The 18,850-nt window shown below is 43.9% G+C and overlaps 2 protein-coding genes across 2 annotated transcripts; one reads left to right on the forward strand and one right to left on the reverse strand.

Moving 5' to 3' along the window:
* Window positions 1-1,027: 1,027 nt before the first annotated feature.
* Window positions 1,028-2,267, reverse strand: LOC141970542 (olfactory receptor 10A4-like). Its single transcript, XM_074927176.1, has 2 exons — window positions 1,929-2,267; window positions 1,028-1,444 (listed from the first exon to the last, which is right to left on the reverse strand). Exons 1-2 carry the CDS (start codon window positions 2,265-2,267, stop codon window positions 1,028-1,030), a joined length of 756 nt encoding a protein of 251 aa, XP_074783277.1.
* Window positions 2,268-11,678: 9,411 nt separating this feature from the next.
* On the forward strand, window positions 11,679-12,674 carry LOC141970268 (olfactory receptor 10A7-like). Its single transcript, XM_074926727.1, has one exon. It carries the CDS (start codon window positions 11,727-11,729, stop codon window positions 12,672-12,674), a length of 948 nt encoding a protein of 315 aa, XP_074782828.1. The 5' UTR covers window positions 11,679-11,726.
* The last annotated feature ends 6,176 nt before the right edge of the window (window positions 12,675-18,850 follow it).

The following is an 18,850-nucleotide window of genomic DNA, read 5'->3' on the forward strand; positions in this document are numbered from 1 at the left end:
GGATAAGATGAACAGTTATTCTATATCGACAGAATAGATGCATAAGCTCAGAAATGGAGAACAGATAGCAAAGAATAAAGATAGGTGTAATGCACACACACACAACCCCTTGCATCAATATGAAAGGATAGAGGGAAAGGTAAAGATATGCATGTATAGTCAGAATAATTCTGATTGGAAGAGATCTCAGAAGGACCTCCTCCTTGAAGAAGGGTCAGCTACAATTTCAGGGCTTTAGATGCACAGGGATGGATAAAGGAAGAGAAAAAGAAATGTACATACAGTGACAGAGAGACAAAGCAGAGGCAAACAGAATTAAAGAGAATTTATCTTTCACTTCCATAATATTTAAAAGCTCTACATCAGAACTCACCAGAAGATTAATGTCTTAGATATTTGTGGAGTACTTCTCATTACGTCCTTTGTCCTCTTCTCTGATAATTTCTGGCATACATCACTGTGGAATTATTTTTACATAAGATCCACAGAAATGTTTTCACAATATTCAGAGAATAATGTGTGTTTCATCTTACCACAGGTAAACACCTGCAAAGTACAAATCTGCTTCTGTATGGATGGACAGGCCATAAAAGATATGGTAGCTGCAATTCACTTGATCTGTATGCAAAACCTACCTTAAAATTAGATGACAAATATTCTGAGAAATACCTCTAAAACAAAAAAAAAAAAAAAAAGAAAAGAAAAGAAAAGAAAAGAAAAGAAAAGAAAAGAAAAGAAAAGAAAAGAAAAGAAAAGAAAAGAAAAGAAAAGAAAAGAAAAGAAAAGAAAAGAAAAGAAAAGAAAAGAAAAGAAAAGAAAAGAAAAGAAAAGAAAAGAAAAAAAGGATGGAATTATCTGGAGATAATTTCAGAGCTGAAAGATAGATAAGAATTTTTGGGTAAGTGGTAACAAGTCATATTGGCCTTCCAGTAACACACACAATATCAAAGAAACTGCTAGATTTAATTTAATATAATCAATAGACTTGTCCAATATTTATATTTTTGGCTGTCAGTCTTTTCAAGGCTCATTTCACCTCTTTGTTCCTCAAGCTGTAAATCAAGGGGTTCATCACCGAAGACATCACTGTGTAAGAGAGAGAAAACAGTTTGTTACTGCTGCTTGAATAAAAAGCTTTGGGTCTCAGGTAGGTCACAATGGCAGATCCATAAAACAGAGCAAGCACAAACAGGTGAGATGGGCAGGTAGACAGTGTTTTCCTCTTGCCTCCAGATGCTGTAATCTTGAAGATACTGTGGAGAATGTGGACATATGGCACAAATATGAGTAAGAAGGGGACCATGATGAAGACGACAGCTATTATGCAGATGGTGAGTTCGTTCTTGTAGGTGTCCACACTAGCCAGCTTCAGCAGAGGCGGCAGATCACAGAAGAAGTGATTGATCCTGTTGGGCCCACAATATGGAAGGGTGTAGCAGGAGGCCTTATTTGTGCAGGATGAGAATGAGAGGCATGACACACACCAATATGGCTAACAGTCAAGCTCTGATGTTTATTAGAAAAACAAGTCCTTATATATTCTTGTGACAGCAAATCCGTGTGTTGCTCTGGCGCATGCTCATTTCAAAAACTCGTTCCTCTCAGCACTTTCAACAAGCGCCACTAAGCGTGCACAACCAGTAGATAAATTTCTGCTTTGTTATTCTACAGATTCCCTTCTTATCTGTTTCTTCCCTAATGAGCAAAAATACTTTCGCTTTTAGCCATCATTAATCTAGACGCCGTTAGTCTTCTAACACAGGTGCATCATTAATGTAGACGTCGCTAATCTTCTAACTTGAATGCTGATGACACTTTTACATTGTCAGTGACGCAGACAGTTCGCGACCCGGCATATGCACCCACAGAAGGGTAAAGATGAAAGATGTCTGCCCTAAGGCCACCAAGACCCCAATAAGCCAAGGTACAGCTGTAAGAAGGAAACACATGTTCCAGCTCATCATGGTCGTGTAGCGCAGGGGATGGCATATGGCCACATAGCGATCAAAGGCCCTGGCAGCCAGCAGACAACATCCTGTGATCCCTGAGAGGGACAAGACATACATCTGCGTGGCACAGCCCAGGAAGGATATGCCCTTCCTTTTGGTGAGGAGGTTCTCTAACGTCTTGGGAATTGTGGATGTAGTGTAACCGATCTCCAGGAAGGACAAGTTCTTGAGATAAAGACACATGGGGGAGCAAAGGGTAACATCTACTATAGTGATCAGAGTGGTGAGAAAGTTTCCCAGCAGCGTACTGAGGTACATGAGCAGTACCAGAGAAAAGACAGCCTTGCAATTCCGGAATGTTGGAGAAAGGTAAAAATTGGAAATAGATCACCACTGTGCAGTTCCTGCTGGTCATGTCCCTCAGGTGTTGTTTTTTTAACTACAGATGTCATAACATATATGTTTTCTAGTTAACTTAGATAAATGCAAAATAGTAAATTAAGTATTTATATAGATTGCTTTGTAATAGGACAATATCCCAGAAGAGGAGGTGATATTTTACTGCTGTGTTCAGGTATTTCCAGAGCTAAAGATTGTTTAGAGGGGGCAGGGAAGGCGGTTCCCTTCACACAGCCTTTGATAAATAAGAACAACTTTTCCAAACGAGTGTGCTTCACTTCTACTCAATGGAAAGGAAGATATGGCACTTTGATGACAACAGAATATTTTCCTGTTCCTTTAGGACGAGGACTGTACTCTAGCACTGACATAGCGCTGAGGGATATGGTGAAGTTGAGAACGGTCAGTGTTGGGTTAATGGCTGGACTAGATGATCTTCAAGGTCTTTTCCAAGCTAGATGATCCTGTGACTCTACTGTCCCAGTCTCTGAAATGGACTTTTTTTTCCCATTATACAGCTGAGCTCTGCTATTCTAACACTGGCTGTTAAGCAAAGAAGATGGTCCTTAATACACAGAAATGATTAATTTATTGATAGAGCCGGTTTTTTGGTAGTGAGCCCCTCTTACTATCCTTATGTGGATGTGATTCATTCTAGAAAAGAATCAGCAATTGAACACGGATAATCCTGTAGACATTCCACAGTACCACACATGATTAGTTATCAGTGTGTGTCCATGTCTACCCCACCTGCACACTGTATAAGAAAAAAAAAAAAAAAAGCGGTACAAGTCCACAAAAAAAAGTAAAAAAAAGTACAACTGAGAGCACATGCTACCTTTTGTTTCCCCACTCAGGGTAAGCTCAAGTTCAGTGTAGTATGAACACACAAGAGGCAATAGGTACAGAGAGATATACAGAAAATTCCTTTTAAAAATAAGAGAGGGGGTGGTTTTGTTAGTTTAGTGGTGGTTGTTGTTGTATGTAGAGTTTGGTCAAACAATGGAACAGGTTACCCAGAAAGGCTGAAGAGTCTTCATCATTGAAGATACTCAAACTCTGATGGGACATGACCATGTGCTCTAGTTGACCCTGCTTGAGTGGGGGGTTTTACTGGATGATCTCCACAAGTCCCTGCCAATCTCTACTGCTCCGTGATTCTGTGGAATGAAACTTTTAACCAAACAGTACACATGCTATTTTCCTCTGATAATTTATTCAAACACTAAAGGGAAGTTTTCTGAATGTTTTGTTTTTCTTTTACACATACATTAAAGAGAACAGGGAAGACTTTAAAATAGCTCCTCTCATTTCACTGACATAATTTGAATGGGATGGGGGACATAACATTCAGTGAATAAGAAAAAAGCGAAACTCAAAGCACACAGTTGTGCATGGTGCATGCGCACACAAGACACACACACACACACAGAAATCCCCAGCCATTATAACCCCTTCATATTAATACTTAGAACAAATAAGTACTAAAGAACATGGATCACTCTCCAGGAAATTGCCTTTGTCCCAGGCACTCTTCAGGAGGAGCAGTTCTTTTCAATAATAAAAAAGGTCTTGGAATTTTTTTTCTGTTCCAGCAATCCAGTCCCTTCATAGAGAGATGAGCCTCCCTTAAAGAGAATCCCTGTGTAGGTGGCAGAAGAACGATAACATTCTGAAGAAGAGAAAGGAGACTGAAGTAAAATAAGGTAGCTCACCTGCCATTAGGAGAAGGCCGTGGTAAATATTCGTGGAAAAGCCACATCACAAACCTTGGGTATTTCAATGTGTTTGTGTTCCCAGTGGAAAACAGTCCTCTGGGTAATGATAACTTGCAATTGTAGGAGTCCATTCCTTTTTCCTCAGTGTTTAGGGACAACAAAACTCTCTCTCTGGTTCTCCTGTTGGCTCCTGGAACTAACGGTACAGACAGACCTTTAGAGCACTTGCATATCTATTTTAACCTGCTATTTTTAACCAGCCATGTTCTTGGGGCTGATCCCACCTAACTTTAGGGATGAAAATTTGGTATGGAAGAAAATGACACAAACTAGGCACAGGTAGAAGGCTCTTCAGGAGGAGAGAACATGTGCATAACTCGTGTCTAATTCTGTCTCTCTAATTAATGGTGAGGGACAGGCCCCTCCATGGGAGAACTCATCATGCCATCTCAGATAGGTCCTTCAGATTGCTCGAAAATTGTCCATTATGGATAATAATTTCTGTCTTTATTTGGGTGAATCATGCTGTTTAATCAAACAAAGGTAGAGCACTTCTAAGCAGTCACCTACTTTATCACCCAGAAGACACCTACATCACTTTAGGTGATTCTTCCCTGCAAAATCACATGCCCTTTGCTGTTCACGGAAGATGACGACAATGCAGAGGTCACTCTACAGTCGATGACTGAAGATAAGAGTGGGGAAAAGACAGTCCTAAGTCCAGGTGAAAGAAATTCAGACTGAATGAGATGTCTTAACACTGGCAGTGGGGATATCAATCAGCAATTCCACTTTTAATCAAATATAACCCCCAAGTTTCTGTAATAAATTGCTCTTCTCTCTGTCTGCACTTTGGTCAAAATCCCCACAACACTACAAGTGGGGTTTTTCTGTTTTGATTCAAATAACCAACATCTAGTAAGAAAAATCTAAGTCCATTATCTGGGCCCTGTTCTGGTCAGTGGGGCTGGGGAGGGGTCAGGAGGAGCAGGGGGAGTGATTCTCCACTGCATGATTCATCCGAAGAGCTGCAGTACATGCCTGTCAAAGTCAGGTCTGGAGACAGTCAAGTCTGGATGCAGATTTACACTCAACTGAGTTTACCTGGCGTCTATTTCAATGCTTAATGTCCATTGAAATGATGTCATGCCAGTTACCAGCCCAAACAGTACATTGTGTTCCTTCTGACTGTGGAAGCTGGGTGTCATCTCTTCTGCATTTGGAGGGGCAGTGAGGTGAGAGAGATGATGAAGGTTCCTTCTGGATCTCAGTAAGAAAGGCCCAACACCAAAGGGCTACATGAAAGAGCTGTTTTAATAGAATACAATAACAATGGTTGTGGGTAGTGAGCAAATCTTGTGTCCCCTCTGACACTTGGAAACCTGCATTCATACAGAAAGAGACTGAATTTCCCATGGCGTGCTGAGCAGATCCTGTCCATGGAGGTTGCTCTCCCTCTTGGTCACTTGGTCTATTACATAATTCCCTCACAAGAAAGGAACTCTGTTTCTAAAGGATGTTCTCATAGAACTTGTTGCTTGACTTTTAGACACAGTCAAGGCCACGCAGGTGGTGGTGGTGCTGAGTGGAAGCTGCCCCTCACCTGCCACGAGCTGCTGAGTTTATCCTGTGGCCATGTTGGATGTTCAGCACAGCACAGGCCTGGACCTCCTCAGGTGAACAATTACATGCATCGCTACCTCCTAAACTTGCAATGGTCTCCTGATCAGGATTAATACAAGGCCCAGCTCAAGAGATCTTAAATGTAGACCCTGGGCCCATGGGCAGAGGGTGTGGGTGGAGGCCATAGCAGAGTCTGGGCAGGGGCATTTGTGCACTCAGGGACGTGGTAAGTTGGTTTGCAGTTTATCATCTCCTTGCAGATACCTACAAGGTTGTAGTAAGATACAGGTAAGTTTAGCTGTCAAAGTACCTCTGTGTCAAAATATCTGTGTCTGAATTCTCGGTCTGGGGGTCTGAATGTCTTTTATAGTCAGTGGAGAAAAGCAAGCACTTCTGTGGTCTGTTCCACCTGGTTCTGATACACTGCAAAGAGCAAGATGTTCTAAATTGTGGAAGGGTCCACCTCTCCCACTGAGTATAAACGTCGTGCAGACGACTGACTCCGGCCAAGACCTCTACAAGGCTGACAGCTTTGCTAAAGAGATTTCAGTCTCACTCCTAACATAATGTCTCTATGAACACTTCCTCCATGTCTGGATGTGAAGAAAGAGAAAGGTTCTTCTGAAGGTCAGTTCACCTTTTCCCGAGGAAGGTATCTGACGTGAGAGAATGGATTATGCTGCTTAGGCAGTCCTACCTTCACAAAATACTGTGGGTTGTGTGAAGAAAATTCCCAAGGCCTCTTTCCCTTTCTCATTCCTCAAGGTGTAGATGCATGGATTCAGTGAAGGAGTGACCACCAGGGTCAGCACATTCACAACCGTCTTGGTATCAAGAGAAGTCTGTGAAATTCTCATACACATGAATATGACAGTACCTAGTAGAGAGAGGCCACAGAGAGATGAGCACCACAAGTAGAGAAAACCTTTTGTACTCCTGAGGCAGATGTGATCTTCAGCACAGTGGAGAAGATGTATATGTAGGAGATGATTGTCCTTGTTAATGAGCCCAGTAAAATGATGATTGCTGTCACAAAGTCTGTCAATTCTAGAAAGCTTCTTTCACTGCAGGTAGGTTTCCCTGCCTCAGGCAAATGCCAGAAATGACATAATAGAATCCAAATTATTCAGATACAGATCAGTGAGTGTCAATATTTACCAAATAAGGCAGACACAGAAGATTTTCCTCTGTCTCTATTTCTGATGAGATAAAATCTTGGTTTGTATACAAAATTTAAATAAAACAATATTTTTAGTTGAAATGTAGTAGAATTTTCTGCAAACTGGAAGCTGAAAAATCAAGCTCAACTTAGAGAAAGCACCTCATTCTACACCCAGTGTTGCCCCTGTTGATTTCTTTCCCTGTTAATTGTAAAGCAAACTCAATAGAGTCAGACTAATATTAAATGTTAAAGAAATAGTAGGCCCAGTACAGACCCTTGAGGGATATTCCCCTGGGCCTTCTCTACCTGTTTGTATCTCAGTGTAGTGACTTTATTCTATAGCTCTGCTCTCTGTGTAGTTAAAAACCCCAGCCTGAAGAGAATTCTGATCTGAAACATCAGGCAGCTGTATCTAGAGGAGTAGACAAAAGTGAGTGTCCACAAACTACATTTGCAGGCTGGATCTACCCAATCAAAACTATGCGATTGTGTGTGATTTGCTTCCCTTTTCTTGATGAGAAAACAGAAATAATGATTTTGATGTTCTGCTATCTTCCTCCAGCTCCTCTTGTTCTCCAAAACCAGTCACAAAAATAACATGGAAAACATTGTGATCAAATCCACTGTGTCACAAAATAGGATGGGAATAATCAGGTGTTAACTTAGGTTTCTACGATAAAAAGATAAGTATCTGGGCCAATTGCTTTAGCCTCCCTTTATAGTCAAAGGGGAGAAACAGTCCAATTTATAACATGATTCATCTCATCTACTTGAGGATGATCTTAAACACCCTGTAGAAGACCTTACCTTTAACCATAAGAAGAGTCTAGACAAATACCTCAAAAACAGGTGTCTACATTTTAGATTTCTGAAGGCAAATGAATGAATTCAGTCTTCAAAAGAAGTCTTAAGCATCATTTCTTAGTTCTGAGAATGTTAAGAAACCTTTAGAAAATATTATGGATAGAGATTCATAATACCTTTCTTTAGCTAGTAATTAGGTTGGTTTCCTCTGCACCAGGAAGTAATAAGTGCATTTCGAGGAAGCTCAGAAGTATGACCATACTGAAATGATTCTTTTGTTTATCTTTAATCTGGAGTTCAAAAGCTAGAGCATGAGGAAATTTAGACTGTGTTATGCCTGTAGCCCTAGCAATATAAAATATGAATCAGTGACATTATTAATCTCATGGAAGTCATAACATTTTCTACAAATTTTCCAAAGAGCTTTTAAGGACAGTCGGTGACAGGATTTTATATCACAGATGTATTAAGTCACTTAGGTGCATATTAGGTGAGTCACATTCCTGGAAATAAGTTGGAAATAAATTCCAACTCAGTTATACAGTGTTTGTTCAAAGTCATGCTTCTGAGAACTCTCAAAATCATAAGACTTACAGTAGAGACAACCATAATACTGATTTCCTGTTACTGGGAGATGTTAAGAGGATGGCTGTTTGATATCCATATCGAGTGCAAGGATGTTTATTTTCCAAACAGATTTTCTGGCTAAGGACCTTGCCAAATTGGAATGAGAACAAAAGGGAGGGAGTCAAAAACACAGAGACATAAAACCTGACGAGTTATCATTAAGAGACAATACCCAGGATAAACATCACCAGTTGATGAGTTCTCAAGACACTACACGTGACTGGGACTTTGCAACTAGTAAGGATGCAAACGTGAGGGTCGAATATGTTGAATGGGGTCAGTGGGCTGCTACAACTATTGAGGGGATGTTAGCGTAAAGGGGAGATGGGAGGAACAAAGAGATGGATGGACAGGAAAGGGGTCTAAAAGGGTCTGATTGTGTGTAAACCGGGGCTGGTCACTGCTGGTGTGGCTGAAACCTATGCCTGATCACTTGTCTTACTAAATTTTTTCAGATGTCTCTGCATATTCTTGCTCTATCCCACGTGCACATGTGCTGCAAGGACCAAGTACAGGCTACTGGGGGGATCAGTATGTGTGGCTTTGGTGCCAGCTGCTGAAGCCAGTAAGTTCTCAGCCTACAGCCACTGGGATGAGAACAGCATGTGATCCCCAAAACCAGTTACTGAGGGGACTGGTGTGAGAGAGGTGGGTGAGTGGCTCAGCACTGGCAGCTGGGGCAGGACCCTGGGTCACTGCTCTCGTGCCTTGTGCTGGCTGCTGGAGGCAGGAGGGAGTGTCTATAACTCCCCCAAACTAGGTGTCTGGGGGGTGCGCATGTATATTCATCAGCAAACTCAAAGCTGGACCAGCCAGTGAGAAGGACCTGTGGGGCGGGTCAGGGGGAGAGGGGATGTTATGTGTGAGCCTGCTCTAGCGACCTCCTGTCTCTGCCAACCCCGGAGGAGGGGGGGACATGGCTGTCTGTGCTTGTGTGTGATGTGAGTCCCGTATGTATTGTCTATGACAGTCCTTGTCGCTGGCCATGTCAATGTCCCTTGCATGTCTGTGTGTGTCTTTGTGTGTCTGTGTCCTCTGAGTCTCAGGGATACCTGCTTAACTTTACTATTTGTTGAACCTGCAAATGAGACAGCAGCAGCTGCATCCCTGAGATCCTGAGTCCCTAGGCACTGGGCTGGGCTCCAGTGGCTGGTCAGGAGTGTCCTGGGAAATGCTGGAGCCTGCAGCTGCTGTTGACATCCTTTAATAATGCTGGAGGTGTTTAAGACTCCAAGGTACCCAGGGAAAGTGATAAAGCCAGCTTGCAGCTCTCTACATCCTCAATCACTACAGAAATTTCTGAAGAAAACAATTTTGGTTTTTGCTCCTGTGATTGTTGTTAAGAGGCACTGCATAATTTGGCTGCAGAAGTAATCTCATAATTGAACTAGTGTGCAGATGCTCATGTAGGTTCTCATGTACTTGCAAGTCAAAGTGCTTCTGTGTGATGTAGTTTCATTGTCCCTGTTCCATGAAACTACCTGATACTGCTACTACTTCAATTAAGTTGAAACAACAGTAACAAATTCCTCTACTTCTTCACTGTAAGGCTAGGCTTTGGCAACTGACAGTTATGGAATCTGTGTGAAAAGCAGGTAAATTATATTATTCATGGTCCTGACATTCCATGGAATATATCATGTGCTAATGTCACAGATTATTCAAGCTGTGGCAGGAGGGCATCTGCATTTGAAATGCAATTTAAAATCTGCAATGTAAGCTGACCGTTGGAGTCACCGATCACCCAACACTGCCCCTACTGTAAGAAAAGAGAGGAAATTCTTCTAGTGAGGTTTGCATGGTCCGTTCTGGAGGCACTGGATGGCAGAGCTGCTGAAGGTAGGACACTTACTTCAGAACGCGTATTGTGAATAGATAAAGCAAATCCAAGGAAGAACTAAGACCAACACTGAAAGGTCCTCAGAGCCACTGAACAAGAACTACACCGAGTGAGAGCTGTTTCTGAGAGGTGTTCTGCATTAGGGAATAAAATGCTAACCTGTCAGTAAAACAATGACTGCTCTGCATTTTACTGACTTTAATTAACAGCTAATGACCAAAGCAACAGTCCAAAACTTTCACAAGGGATCAGAGAGAGGAATTAGATTCTTCTTCAGCCCAGTGGATCTAGCAGGTTAAGAAAACTAGTGTGAATGTGTGCCATGACAAACTGCAGGGAATTTTAACGTCATTCTCTACTCTGTTATGCACAGGTTATGTTGAGGGATCTCTCAACATTTGGACCTTCAGGTAACAGAGTGCTCTGTCATTTCTACGTGAATGCAAACAGTCAAAAAATACATGAGACATTTAAATGCCTGGGAAGGTTAATGGTCTCTTTATTGTGCTTGTAAGTCAAAATCATCTGTGGTTTACAGTTCCACAGTTTTAATTTTCACGTTCATATCAGAAAAACGCACAGACAAAAAGGGGGTTTGTGTGAGTTAAGTTATAGCAGAAAGATAAATTAGATGGAGCCAGTGCGAGGAGTGAGTGAATCATGACAGGGCTGTATGCAGCGCTCTTGCTTTCCTGATGGGACCTTCTCTGTGTGCTGTCATCTGTTGACCAGGTCCATGTGTGTACAGTGGAAAGCTGCTTCCCCCCTCTGCCCCCATATACGGACACATTTCTGCTGCCAAAATGCATTCTGTGCCCTGAGATTTACTGGTGTAGCCCAGTGGTTGGTTGCCCCTTTGGCAAGAGATGACAAGAATTAATGACCACTTTCTCCTCTGTGGCAGGCTAATTTCTTCTCTCTTTCTGTGCAGCAGTTTCCCCTTCTGGGCAGTGAGAAAAGACAAAGCTCCCACGGCCGGCACAGCGCTGCGGGAATATCCTATCAGCATCACACAGACAGCAACGATCATCAGGTAATGAGGCAACGTGGCTGATGGAGCAGATAGACAGTACTGAGCTCCAGCCTCTGCGCTTCCTTAGTGTTCTCTACGGGCATCTTTCCCCCTAATTATTCCTTCTCCCTTTGCCTGTCTATAGACAAAGGGTATTTCGTTTTGCTTTGGTTTGGTTTTGCTTTTTTAATTTTTTTTTTGGACTGTGGGTGTTTTTGCTGTCAACGGGGCTTTCCCTTCAGTGCGGAAAGCACGTGTGGAACTGGTTGGCACCACAGAGCTGACATTTGGGGGGAACACAATTAACCCTACACCCATGATGGGGCCAAGCCTTTAATACCGACTCCTCATCGCTATATGCTTGGGCACTATCCCAGACTATGACACTTAGAGAGCACTAACATCATGTGCTTTCCGCACACGCAGCCATTGCTGTCTTTGCCCAGCTAAGCCAGCTCTAGAGTTGCACCCTTTGATCCAGTGGCTCTCCAGGGATTCCCAAGAGACTCCTCGCTTCAGTAACTGGCTGAAGCAGCTTGATCTTGGTGCAGCGACTACCCCTCTGACAGTCTGTCCATTTGATTCCTCCCAGATGAAGCCAACAGAGGGACCAGAACCAGGAAACCGCACCCTGCTGACGGCGTTTGTCCTCTCTGGACTGTCCAACCACCCAGAACTGCAGCACTTGCTGTTCTTCACATTCTGCTTAATGTACACCATCACCATCATTGGGAACCTTCTCATCTTCATGGTCACACTGCACCCCACCCTCCACACGCCCATGTACTTCTTCCTCCGGGTCTTGTCCTTCCTGGATATTTCCATAGCATCGGCCATTGTCCCCAAGATGCTGGTAAACTTCCTGTCAGAGGACAGGAGCATTTCCTACACGGGCTGTGCCACTCAGCTCTACTGTGTGGTTTTCTTAGGAACTACAGAATGGTACCTTTTGACAGCCATGGCTTATGACCGTTACGTGGCCATATGCAACCCCCTGAGATATTCAGTCCTCCTGAACAGCAGAGTTTGTCATTCCTTGGTCCTGCTGTCGTTCTCGGGTGGTATTTTTGTGTCTGTGGTGCAGACAGCTTGGGTGTTCACACTGCCATTCTGTGGGCCCCAAATTAACTACTTCTTCTGTGATATTCCCCCCCTCATTATTCTCTCCTGCACTGACACATCTTTGTATGAAAAGCAGATCATTACAGCCACAGTGCTGGTCATCTTTGCACCATTTTGTCTCATCCTGGTATCCTATGCCTGCATCCTCTCCAGCATCCTGAAGATTTCCTCTACAGAGGGCAGATACAAGACCTTCTCCACCTGTTCCTCACATCTCATAGTTGTAACATTTTATTTTGCAAGTGGAACCATGAATTATTTACGGCCAAAATCCAGTAGTTCAGAAGACACCAAGAAAGTCCTAGCTCTCATATACACAACCATAATTCCCACATTAAATCCCCTGATTTACAGCCTGAGGAGTAAAGAAATGAAAGGAGTACTAATCAAAAGTATAGCAGAGCTGAGAAAGAGATAAACTGACTGATTCTGCTTCAAAGGAATCTTTCTTATCCTCTGTATACTTGGATTTTTGTTGCTTTTATGCTTCTCTTTTTTTAAAACACCCTGATAACTTGGAACACTTGAAACATGGATGTATCTGAAACTCTAATTAGGGATTTTGTGTTTCTTCTGTCCCATATGATTGTATATGAATCTTGCTACTTCTGTATTCATGATATAACACCTTGCATCTTTTTAATATTTCATACAGTATAATAGTTGGAAGCAGAATGTGCCTTGGACAGTTACCTTGTCCCTTGGGCCTTACTGTCATTTGTATTTTGCATCTCTCTGTTACTAGTTCTTTATGTCATGAACAAAATTTTTTGGAATTGTGCCTGAGATCCTCATACAAGCACTCACAGATAAATGACTCCAGGACCTTGGAGTCATTAATCTTCTGTTAGTTAGAAAGGGGGAGAAGATAATCTCTAGCTTTGTCTGAGAGAGTGGGAAACTGACTGCAGTCTCCTACATGACCCATGAACACTCCAGGTCCATAAGTGCCTGTATGAAAATGTGGCATCAGCCTGTACATGCCATTTCACCTGGTAACGCAGAGAACTTGGGCCAGATTTCCCAGGGTTCTTCTCTTTCATGTTTTATTACCGCACATGGACATCTCTTTCAGCAGACTCCAGAGACCAAGACTCATCATTTACTCTTCCAAAGGTGAGTAGGAGCAAAATGTGCTATTTGGTGAATTTGCTTAAACAGAAAAATTATCACAGAATCATCTAGGTTGGAGAAGACCTTGAAGATCAGCCATTAACCTAACACTGACAGTTCTCAACTCCACTATATCCCTCAGCACTGGGTCAACCCGACTCTTCAGCCCCTCCAGGGATGGGGACTCCCCCCCTGCCCTGGGCAGCCCATTCCCACGCTCAACAGCCCCTTCTGCACAGAAATCCTTCCTCAGAGCCAGCCTGACCCTGCCCTGGGCAGCTTGAGGCCATTCCCTCGGGGCCTGGCGCTGGGGCCTTGGCTCCAGAGACTCATCCCCCCTCTCTGCCCCCTCCTGGCAGGGAGTTGCAGAGGGCCAGGAGGTCTCCCCTCAGCCTCCTCTTCTCCAGACTGAACCCCCCCAGTTCCCCCAGCTGCTCCCCAGCAGACCTGTGCTCCAGACCCTGCCCCAGCTCCGTTGCCCTTCTCTGGCCACGCTCGAGTCATTCAATGGCCTTTTTGGGGCGAGGGGCCCAAAACTGAACCCACTCAGTGAGGGGTGGCCTCACCAGTGCCGAGCCCAGGGCTCAGATCCCTTCCCTGTCCCTGCTGGCCAGGCCAGTGCTGACACAAGCCAGGATGCCATTGGCCTTCTTGGCCCCCTGGGCACACTGCTGGCTCCTGTTCAGCCGGCTGTCAATCAGCCCCCCCAGGTCCCTCTCTGACTGGCAGCTCTCCAGCCACTCCTCCCCAGGCCTGTAGCGCTGCTGGGGGTTGTTGTTGCCCAAGGGCAGCACATGGCTTTTGGCCTCATTGAAACTCCTCCAGTTGGGCTCAGCCCATTGCTATCATATCTTAATAAGAAAGACAAAAACATCATGGGAGTCACTTCCACTGAGTTTTGCCTGTTGACAAATACCAGAGACAAGCATGAGTGCAGTTCTATGAACTACCTTCTTTTGCAGTCCAGATGGTACAGCCACCATCTTATAATGATGGACTCAGTCATCACCATGCCAGCCTGTAGTGCTAGGGCCCTGAAATGGTAGGCTCCAAAACAAAGTTGGCCTCTGTATGAACCTCACAACCAAACATTATCCATTATTAGTATCTGCTAATTAATAAAATCTCTGTTACCTTTACTGTTAATTATTAGTATTTGATCATTATCAAAATATGTATGCTTACTAGTGAACGATGTAGCTTAGACAGAATATAATCTGTAGTGAGGATGAAATGCTGTAAGAATGTGTATCCAACTTCCCTTGGTCAGCCTTGTTCAAGGCTGAGAACCCAAGTTTTTGGCCTTCTTAGAGACTCCCTTGGTTCTCCCCCCCGAGCCCTGGGCAGGCTTTGGGTGGAATCCAACAGGAGGATGAAACCAGATGTTTCTGCTCAAAGCAAAGGTGCCAGCTATTCTGGCTTGCTGATTTTTGGTATATAAGGCTGGACCCACTTGCTGCAACTTTGGATGCGTCGCCTATGTATGTATGTATCACCTAGGACTTTCCACTTATCAGGAAAGGCTCAACAAATCCTCGCTGCAACCAGGGCTGCCCAGCAACTGCAGATCTGGATGTTGGTAATGTCTGCAAGTGGAGATGGATCTTTCTTAATCACTGTTCTCCCCGTTGTGTAGTAATGATTACATGCACTGCCTTGCTTAACTGTATGTAGTAGTGAGTGTGCTATTCTGTATTTTCCCTACTGATTATTTTCTCTCGTACACTTTGATTATTAACAGTAAAATCAGCCTACTCTTTTCACTCTGGTGTCTGAGTTAATTGGCGTCCTTGGTAAGCAGAACACAGCCTTCTGTCAGGACATCCTGAAGACCTAGAAGCTCCTCAGAACAACCAGATCTCCAACAGCCTCTGAGTGGTCATGTGTGCACATTTGTGTGTATGCATGTGCAGGTATGCTTGTGTGTATATGTGTGTGGGAGAACTTCCATTTGAGAACTTCTTGCATATCTGGGTTGGTGGCAGAGGTGCCTGCAGTTTGACGGATGTTGGTCTTTGTGCTCAGTGGAAATGGGTTGCCCTTGCTCTTCTTAGCTGGTGCAGGGATGACCTACCTGCTGTTACACCATTTGTCGCAGGAGGAGTAGGCCACAATCTCCTTCTCAAAGGAGAGTCCGGTTAGGACCTTGTCCATATGAATTTTAAAAGTCTCCAAGGGTGCTGTCCCACAGCTTCTCTGGGCCCCTGTTCTGGTGTTTGAACAGTCTCATGGTGAAAATATTTCTTGTTTTGTCTAATAAAACATGACTTAAATTTTCTCATCTTAGAACTGAACAAACCCAGTTGCATTAACATCTCCTCAATTGCCTGTGCTTCAGCTTCCAGATATCTTCCTGGCTTTCCACTGGCATCACTCCAGACTATCAACATTTTTCTTATAATAGGAAGCCGTAGACTGGAAGCAATAGTCCAGAGATGGTCTAACAGGTGCTGAATTAAAGGAGAATAAACTCTTCTCTTGATCTACTGCCTACAGTCCTACTGACAGGACTCAGGATGCCAATAGCCTCCATCATTTTTCAATAGTGCTGCATCAGTGCAGGCAGTTGCCCTTCCTGTACTGATGCAGGTGATTAATCCATCTATGGTGCAAGAGTTTGCATTTAGCCTTTCTCAGTTTCATGAGTTTTTTCAGTTTCCTGAGATCCCTCTAGTGTGTTTACCTCCTCCTAGGTCTACCCCAGTGGTGAACACTGCCATCACTTCACACTGATGTTCTCTATAAATTGTATGAGACTGTTTTGTGTTTTGTCCTCCAGCTCTTTGATAAAGATATTAAACAGGACAGATCCAAGGATAGGCCCCCGAGCAAATCCCACCACAACTAGTCTCCTAGTCTCCAGTAAATGACAAATGCGTCACCATTTCTCTTTGATTCCAAGGACCACTGTGGCAGGTGCATCTGCCCAATGAAAACAGGGCTTCTTGCCTGCTGAAGTGTAGCAGCTACTGATTGCCTTTGCTCTCCGGGCTTCATGGTAGTTAGGGCCTTTAGCCCATTGGAGCCGCTATTGACTACAAGTCACATTTTGCCCGGGTATAAATGGAATCCCCTGGGGGAGCCATTTTCAACTTGTCCCCTGGAGCAGCAGCTGCAATCAAGGACTCCCCCCTTGGGTCAGGATGCTGTCCAAGGAAACTCCTTGAGGTGACTTTTGTTGGGACGCTGACCTGAGCAGGTCGTCAAGGTTGAGAGCCCTCACTTTTTGGGTGAGTGATAGAGTGTTTTGGGTTCTCGTTGAACCCTAGGGAGTGGTGATTTATTCTGCATTTTGTGTTGTTATTGAACCGTAAGGGATTGTTCTGTTCTCCTCTCTCAGACATTTGAACCTGTAATTTGTGGAGGGCTAGTTAATTGTGTTGACAATACATTTTTAAATTTTGGTGGTTGCTTGTTTATTTGAGAGGCTCCATAACAACCATCCATCCAGTTTTTTCCCCATCCACTGATTCAGACCATAATATTCAAAATGAGATACAAAGACGCTGTGGAAACTGTAATGATATGGGGAAGGAGACATCACCTGCTCCATCAACATTATCTGATCAAGAACCTTGTCAAAATAGGGTCATAAGGAAAAGGAGAAAGATGTAAACAAAACAGTCAAAGACACAACTCTGACACACAAACAGCGATGGAGACATTGAGAGAGACAACAAGAAACAAAGTTAATTAGTAATAGTAATTGATGGGCTGTCAAAAAACTGCAGGCATCCCTTTAGAGAGGGTCTGGTCTTTGCAACTGATAAAAATGCAAACGGTCCCAGATACTGGAGGAGGCTGGTAGGACTGTGCACACTGAGGAAGAAATGTACAGGTGAAGGGGATTGGGGATGAACATAGAGGGGAATAGACAGAAGGGGTATAAAAGAGGTGGTTGCATGTGAAATAGAGACAGTCAGTGAGCTTGTTTGGCTGAGTCTTGTGTCTCATCACTACAGTCTGTCTTTTCTTATTAAAACTTTCCTTAACTCTTCTTGCCTAATCTCACTCTATCTGTGTGTACATATGCTGCAGGGGCTAAGTGTCAGCTACTGAGGGGACCGGTGTGAGCGCTTTTGGTGTCAGCTACTGGAGTCAGACTGGCACTGTAAGCACCTGTGGTGTCAGCTGCCAGTCACTGGGGTGGGAACAGTGTGTGTTCCCAAAAAGAGGTACTGAGAGGCACTTGCACGAGTGCAGTGTATGAGAGGGCTCAGCACCAGTGAGAGGGGTGGAACTGTGGGTCATAAGCCTATGTGCCTGGATGATAGCTGCTGTGGGTGGAGAGGGAAATGTTTTTATGTTCGCCAGACCCGGTGTACATCAGGGCTATATGTGCGTAACCCACTAGCAAATGTCAAGCTGGACTGGCTGTCAAATAGGAGACCGTGGGTCTGGAATCAGGTGGGCAAAGGGTCTATGCCCAGGGGATCCCACATGTGTGGGGTGCATGTGGGACCAGTGTGTGAGTGCTGCATGTTTGATGCATCATGTTGGACCAGCCAGTGAGTAGGAGACCAATGGGGTGGTCCTAAGGGATGGGATCAAGGCAGGGGTACCAGCTGGACAGGGGGCCATGCTGATGCTTGAGGAACCACAAATGTGCATGTTCTTGTGAACCTTGAGTGTCATGTGTGTGTCCATACTAGTGACCTTCTGTCTCTACCAAGGCCAGCAGAGGGGATGTGTCTGTCTGTGCTTGTTTGTGATGTGGGGCCTGTGTGCAGCTGCTGCTGAAGGCACTGCTTTGTCTGTGGCAGTCTGTGTGACTGGCCATGTCAGTGTCCTGCACATGCCTCTGTGTGTGTCTCTGCATCTGCTACCCCTAAATCACTGACCACATTTAGGATGGACTTACATTTTCCTTGTTTATTCTTTTTCAATTAATGGCAAAAGATTTGCACTCCATGGAGTGGAATGGCCACAGACACTGTCTACACTGCCAATATCTGCTCTCAATCACTTGCAATCCCAAGATAAATCAGTGTTTTATCTGGAAGGAAGTATCCAGATTAAGAGTCTGAACTTCAGACAGAGTCATGTTACAAGGTGCTAAAGGGTATTTTGCTTTGTATTGTGGTACAGCACTGATGGTATGTACTGCAGACCTGAAGAGGCACAAGAAATAACCATTTTCATATGCAAGAACTGCTGGGATAGTGATGGAAATACTCTCAATGTAGTCTGTTTCCATACCATCTCTCTGCAGTAACAGGTTTCTTGCTGGAACAAGGTGATTCAGCTCAAGAGGGGCCCAGAATTAAAATAATCCATTCAAATAACGAAGCACTGTCCATTTATAGACACAGAAATAACAATGATTATTCACTACAGTTGTGAGAGATTTTAAGGGATCATTTTTAAATGTCAGCACTGCTGTAGAAAATTCATAACTATTGACCCAGTGAAACCGTACTAATTGAAGTGCACAAGGAAAGGAAAAGATTTCACTGTTACGGATGTGAATCAATATTTGGC

This window comes from Athene noctua, chromosome 25 (assembly GCF_965140245.1).
Source record: "Athene noctua chromosome 25, bAthNoc1.hap1.1, whole genome shotgun sequence".
Taxonomy (NCBI): Eukaryota; Metazoa; Chordata; class Aves; order Strigiformes; family Strigidae; genus Athene; species Athene noctua.